The 6,894-nt window shown below is 46.6% G+C and overlaps 1 protein-coding gene across 1 annotated transcript; it reads left to right on the plus strand.

Moving 5' to 3' along the window:
* Nucleotides 1-763: 763 nt before the first annotated feature.
* Nucleotides 764-6,481, plus strand: MRPS15 (mitochondrial ribosomal protein S15). Its single transcript, XM_010173744.2, has 7 exons — nucleotides 764-818; nucleotides 1,623-1,698; nucleotides 2,353-2,401; nucleotides 3,177-3,261; nucleotides 4,155-4,213; nucleotides 5,447-5,638; nucleotides 6,356-6,481. Exons 2-7 carry the CDS (start codon nucleotides 1,658-1,660, stop codon nucleotides 6,479-6,481), a joined length of 552 nt encoding a protein of 183 aa, XP_010172046.2. The 5' UTR covers nucleotides 764-818; nucleotides 1,623-1,657.
* Nucleotides 6,482-6,894: the final 413 nt, after the last annotated feature.

Here is a 6,894-nt window from a genome sequence, read left to right on the forward strand (position 1 = left end):
GGGGCAGCGGTGTCCCGGGAGAAGCTGCGGTGAGCGGGGCCGAGGTGCGGGCTGGGGCCCTGAGCTGCCTTCTGCACGCACCGCACTGCACTGTGGGGACGGCCTTCAGACCCGCACACTCCAGTGCTTTCTGCACAGACCCAGAGCTGAGCTCGCCGTCTGCTCAGCCCCTTCCCTTTACAGGCAGGTACGTGGGCTGGCAAAGCCTGGGCTTGAACATGTGTTGGATGCCCAGGTGAATAATCTGAAGTGGGTGTTGATTCCAGTAGCAGGGGCCTTGCAAGAGCAGTTGGAAGAGTTTGTTCTTGAAAGGTCAAAGAACAGCTCGGTTCAGGCTGCTGATGGTTGTCTCTGGGTCTCACTGCTGCTGGCACAGTCCATAGGAGCCCGTATAACACACACATGAAATTCCTCGAATTAGTTCATCAGTTTAAACCCTCTAAATGAACACGGTTCAGCTGGGGAGCCCTCACACTCTCTGCTCAGTGTCTGTAATCTCTTCCTGCTGCTTTTCTCACCATTTCAGTTCAGATCACCCTGAAGTGGCGGGTTCACACGTTTGTTTTAGCGCCCATGTGAGAACCACACCAAACTCCTCCACACTCCTTTGGGCCAAAAGACCTGGGCTGGCCACTGGTTGCCTTGGAGTCTGAGTACTCTGAGCAGTTTTCTGTTACAGACTGGATGGTATTTATTGTGTACTTAGGTAAAAAGCTGCACACAAGTCTGATAAATCTTTGTTTTCTTCCATCAAGCTTGCAGCCCCTTTATTCAGGCAGCCAGATGTTACGCCAGACCTGTGCGAAGAAAGAGGAAAGGTACGTTGGGATTAATGGGACCACATGCCAAGGTGTTTTACTGTTGACATTGTCAGAGTCATACCCTAAAGCTGCAGGAAGAGAGGGTGTTTGGAGAAATTAGGGATTTTCACTTGAAAGATGCAGAGCTCATTATGAGAAGACAGAGAAAATCTAATTCCTGTTGCAGGATTCTGCAACTTCTTGATGGGCAGTTACAAGGATGAGGGAACTGGACTTCTCTTGGTACTGCTAAACGATATAATGAGGGGCAGGGGTCCCAAATAGCAGCTTGGAGATGTTCCAGCTGGGCACAAAAGGAAAAAGGATTCACTAGGAAGGCAGCTCAGCGTGGGAACACAGAGGCTGTGGAGTATCTATCCTCAAAGGTTTCCAAGGCTTTGGTAGACAAAGAAATTATGACAGTCCCTCTTTAGAGGGGGGATTGGACTAGAAGCTTCCCTTTGTAAACCTTTTTGTGGTTTTGTGTTTCTAGAAATAATTCCTTGCAAGCTCAAAAGTTACTCAGAAAATTCAGCAGCTGTTGAATGTGTGGGAAATGAGCAAGTGTCATTAGCAAGAGATCACTGATCTCAGTGGGCTGTACACCAGGTTGTAAACCCAGAGTGCTGAAGGCAAGAGACTGGACCCCATTTTATTCACTCGGTTCCTGCCATCTCAGCTTGATCTCTTCAGTTCTTCCTTCTTGTTTGGAGTGTACAGTCTCTTTTCTTTGCAACTTGTTTCCTCTGATCTAATTTGCAAGCATGTTCAAAGCTCTGACTTTGTACTGCTCTTCCTCAAATGTTGATCCTCTCTTTGTAGAGTTCCCCAGCCAGTTGGATGATCTTCCTCCAACAATGCTGAAGAAAGATTATGCCAATGTCTCCATAATAAACAGGTATGATACAGGGAAGGGGTGTGGCTGTTCTCTTCAGAGATTTGTATCTTACACACACATAACCCCAATATGTGGAAGCTGTCAGATTAAGTGCTGGTTCCCCACATCTTCTGTTGTCTTTGTAGTCTATAAAGAAAAAGAAGTAATCTTGAAATACTAGAAATAATGTTCTAAGACATAATCTGTGCCTGTCTTGAACTCAGGTGTTAGAGAGTGTGTAGTTAAAACAACTCAAAATGAATGGCTGCTTCTGAAATCTGGACCTGGAGTTCAGCATTTTTATGCTTTGAGTCCAGAGCTGCTGATGTGTGGTGCATGGAGAGCCCCCAGTGGCCTGACTGAGACTTTCACGGGTCTTTGAAGGAGCCAGTCTTAAAATTCATTATTTTGTCTTTGCACACTTACTTGGGGGTTAATCTTCAGCAGCCAGTTTGCACATAATGTTGTTTTTGGAATTGATAAGACTCTACCATTATTTGAAATAGCTGTGCTTCCTACAGCAGCAAAACTGCTCGATGCTTCTGTAATTTCAGCCATGATTTAGAGTGAATTAAAGTTGAGAAAAGTTTAATATGTTCTGAAAACCTCACCTCATTTCTGTTGTTAAATACCCTTCATTTCTAGCTCATAAACTAATCTGCACTCTCCTTGCAGTGTTGATGATGTAGTGAAAAGACTGTTGTCACTGGAAATGGCGAGCCAGGTTAGTTTCATTCTACTTGCATAAAAAAATAGAAGATTTAGTGAGCACATTCATGTGAGACTTGTCTGTATTGTTAAATGCCCTTCACTTACTTTATTTTTACATGTTCTCCAGTAACTGCAGATCTGGGGCTTTTAAATACACGAGAGTGATAAGTCCTCTATGCTCTTACAATTTATCATGCAATCTTTTATGATAATAATTGCATACTAAAATGAGAGAAGATAATATTCAGCAGTCACGGGGGAGATGAGTTGTGTTGGTGCTGCTGATGGTTGGTCTCTGTTCTAGATAATAGTTCACTGGACAGCAGTTGTTCTTCAAATTACTTTTATTTTTTTGTATCCCCAGAAAACAAAGGAAGCAAATCACAAGGCAGCACAAAGATCTCACCGTTTCTTCCTGTTCACCAGTTAAACTTAAAAAGATGAGAAAAGTAAAGGCTGCTGCCACGCTGCAGTTTTCTCTCTGATTCATCAGAGCAGCAGGGCCCCTTCAACACCCTTCTTCTGTAATCCTGGGCAGAAGGGTGTGCCTGGACTCTCTGATTCTGTGTTCTGCTGAGATCTCTTTGTGCTGCCTGGTTGCTGCACTCGGAGCACTGTCCTGCCAGCAGCAGGTCCTTTTTTGCAGCACTTCTTAGACGTTTTGTGATGGAGACTGAGTAAAGCTATTGATTACAAAGCCTTTATCTGGGCATTTGGGAAGAGAGCTGGGGTGTCTCGGGCCTTTTGTGTTCCTGAGAAAGTGACAAGCTCTTTCCTGTTGTCCACAGAAGGAGAAGATGAAAATAAAGACACAGCAGTTGGTGGAGAAGGTCAGGAGGTCTCCCAATGACAATGGCTCCTTTGAGGTACAAGGTAAGTTAAGAAAGGAGAAAGGTATTGTTGGCAGATGATACATCTCTGCTTTTATTCAGCTATTCCCACCCCAGCACTTCAAGTTTCTTGCATCAGTTGGGAGAATCTCCTTCAGGAGGGCACCTGAGAGGCAGATCACCTGCAGTATTCCCTGGAGGGCTGGTTCAGGGTTTGGGAATGCTGAGGGGCAGTGTCTGCACTTATTGGCAGGTGTCTAGCAGGGTGCTTTCCAAATTCCTACTCCCTGTCCACCCTCCACAGGCAGCACGTGCATTATTCTGCTTGAAGTGCCTGTATGAGATGAAGCATTGCACTGCACTCAGTACCAAAATGAACTACTAAATTTAGCCATGGAACCCAAATTTCCCTCTGTATCTGGGAGCTCTGGCTGAAGCAGAGTGTGGGGACAGCGCAGGGCTGAAGGCTGTGCTGCCATTCACCAAGCTGAGCTCTTGTTATGAATAAAGGCCCTTCAGTTTCTCAGGATGCCACCAGCACCTTTCTCCAAAGCCTGAAATCACAAAGGTCTGACTGCTGCTCATTGGAAAAACCTCTTAATTTATCTGTGTTCCTCCACAGCTTAAACCAAGTGAAGTAAAATGAATGTCAGGTCACCAGTAATTGAGTGCAAGAGGCATTTGACAATAGATTTGTATGATCTGTTGTTAAAATGTTAACCTTTAATTAAGCAGCTTCATAATAGTCCTGACTGGGGTTATGTGGGTTGTATTTTGTGGTTGCACTTGTTCAGAGGGCTGTGTGGTAATGTTTGCTGTGGTGCAGTGGGTTCCTGTAAGAACAGCAGTCCTCAACCAGCAATTGGAAGGGAATGCAAATGTCTCACCCTGGAAAGCTGCTGCTCTCACACGGCTTCTTCTGTCTGTGCTTTATAGTTGCTATATTGACTGCCAAGATACGCTCTTACGAGGAACATCTTCAGATGCATCCCAAGGTAACTATCAGTAACTATCTGAGCCCACACGTTTGAGGTGGCAGCTGTTCAGGTTGTTTTCTTTGTTTAGAACAAAAGGATTTTAATTCAGGGAATTATGGCTTTCCTAAGAAGGTTTATAAAATATTTACAACTGTTCCCTGGTGCCGATCTGGGAAGCTGCTGGCTCAGTCACAGCTATGTTCTCAGTGACTGAAATGTGGAGTGTGTTCTTTTTTGTTACTGGATTGGTGGAAATGGCTGAGCAGATTCCTTTGAACAGAGTTTAGCTAAATTTATCCTCGCTGCAGATGTGGCTTCACTGCTTAGTTTTCAATGTAAATTACTGTTATTATTTCAGCAGCTGTATTCTGTCTTTGTTCTGCCTCTGAAAATGTTGAGCAGCCAGGGTGATGTTAATGTTACAGTGACCATTCTCCTACATAAAGCTGCCCGGGTTCAGAGCCCAAATGTAAAACATCACAACTATGAGTTTATGGGTGAGATACATAAAAGATTCTTTGTGCAGTGCAAAAGGTGGGAAATGGATTAATCAGCTGCATTTGGAAAAAGTGCCTAATTACTTGTTAATCATAAAAGCTCGAAGGGTAAAACAGGATAGAATTCAGTTTTTATAAAAAGCCAGAAGTTGTACCAAATGTTTTGGCAGAAGAGACCTTTGGAAATTACTTGGATGAAGCCTGCTTTTTACAGAAATTGCTGGTGTAGGGTAGGGAAATTTCTCCTGTGGGGAACTGCCCTGAATGGCACAGCTCAAGCTACCCATATTCTCTTCCAAATAAAACCCAAACGGTCAGATACAGCCAAGTCACATTTTATTTTCCCAATTAATTTCTGTAAAAAAACAAAGGTAAATGCTTCAGTGTTATTTCTGGAAGAATACATTTCAGGGCAAGCAAGAGTTTTTAGCTGGTAGACCTTCCCCACAGTCTTTGCCTTCAAGCCATCACAGCTTTTGCCACCACAAACAAGGTAAAAACCATCTTTGGGGTTGGGAGAGGAAGGTGCAAACACAGAGTGAAGGAAGCAATTTCAGTGAAAAGCAAATTAAGTCTTCTCAGATCTCCTTGTAGTGACCCAATGTGCTTGCAGTAACTGCCAAGAAAAATTGTTCTAAGACACTGTCCTTAACCTGATTGTTTCCTTTCAGCCATAATCTGGTCTATTCTCAGTATTTTATTGGAAGGGAAGTGTAATCTGTCTGCAATGTAGTGAAGGTTCAGTCCTTTGCAGGATAAGAATAACCGTCGCCGCATGCTGATGGCTATAGATCACCGGAGGAAGCTACTTGCCTACTTGCGCCGTGTCCGCTATGGTACCTTTGAAAACACCTGCAAGCAGCTGAACATCCAGTACACCCTCCCCCCTCCCTACTCCAGGAGGATCACCAAGCGCTTGCTGGTGAAGAAGGCTTTCTGCCTCAAGGTACGGAGCCTTCTGGAGAGAGAGAGACATGTAGCTGGGGTAGAAAAAAATCCCTTTGTAGAAGGGCACGATTAAGACAGTTAGAAAAGACTGATAGCCAAGTCCTTTTAATCCGTGCTTTGAATCTGAGGAGACAATGGAGATGTCTGCAGAGAAATGCCTCAGCTTGGCAACAAGCTCCACAACAGGCAGTACAGTGGGCAGTGACGCGTGCGACTGTGCTACCAATCCCCTCAGAAATGTGTGATTCAAACCAGCCTTTTTCAGAGCCTGATATGGGAATTAATATGTGAGACCATGAAATCTGATGGCAGCTCTGGAACAGAGATGTGGGTTTGCCCACTGTCTGCGCTCATCTGCTCTGAATCCATCGCTGTAACAGCTGTGGGTGATGCACCTTCGTGTAGCTGAGCAGGATCAAACAGCTGGACGTGCCTCCAGTCTGTAAATACTAAAATTCAGTCCAATAAATTCTAACCAAAGGACTGGGCAGTGCTAATGGATACCTCCGAGTGTGCCCTGAGCACAGGGCTGGCTGGGCTCCTGGAGGAGGCGCAGGGGAAGCAGTGACCTTGCTGCACGCATGTCCCCTGCCTCTGCTGCAGGAACTCACACCGTGCTGCGCGCGGCAGCGAGCGGCGGTGGAGGAGCAGCTCTGCTCAGCAGCAGGTGGGTTTCTCTCTCCCCTTCTCTCACCTCCTCGTGCTCTTCCCGCAGGTTTTTCAGGAGGTGCGGAAGCTGAAAGCGCCGGAGAGACTAAAGCAGAGAAGAGAGTGGCAAGCAAGAGCGAGAGCTGCCCGGGAGAAGGAGGCGCAGGCGCAGAGCGAGGGGACGCCCGTGTAGCGGCGCGTTGGGGCTGACACAGCCGGGGTCTCACAATAAATCACTACGTGGAGACACGTCGGCTCTGTGCCCGCGTGGTCTGTGCCAGGGTGAGCACCCGGGAAAGCACAATGAGTGGTTTCAGCTTCTTAGAAGCTCAGTTTGAGGCTGGTGTGCTGGACTGTGGTGTGAGCAGTTCCAGCTGTGCGAGGGGAGTACCTGGGGGGGGCTTGTGCACCGCCCCGTGACCGGGAAGGCAGAGATGTCTGAGCGAGGACACCTCTGAGCAGTGTCCATCTCCTGTCACAGCCCAGCGAGCTGTAGGGTCGCGCAGTCAAAGCGGGCAGGGCTGTGGGATGGCGTGAGGAGAGAGAACGGGGAGACACGCTGCTTTTTGGGAAAGGAAGAGGCCACCACGGCAGCTCGGAGCGCGG

The sequence above is a fragment of the Antrostomus carolinensis genome, unplaced genomic scaffold, assembly GCF_000700745.2.
Source record: "Antrostomus carolinensis isolate BGI_N321 unplaced genomic scaffold, ASM70074v2 scaffold40898, whole genome shotgun sequence".
Lineage (NCBI taxonomy): Eukaryota > Metazoa > Chordata > Aves > Caprimulgiformes > Caprimulgidae > Antrostomus > Antrostomus carolinensis.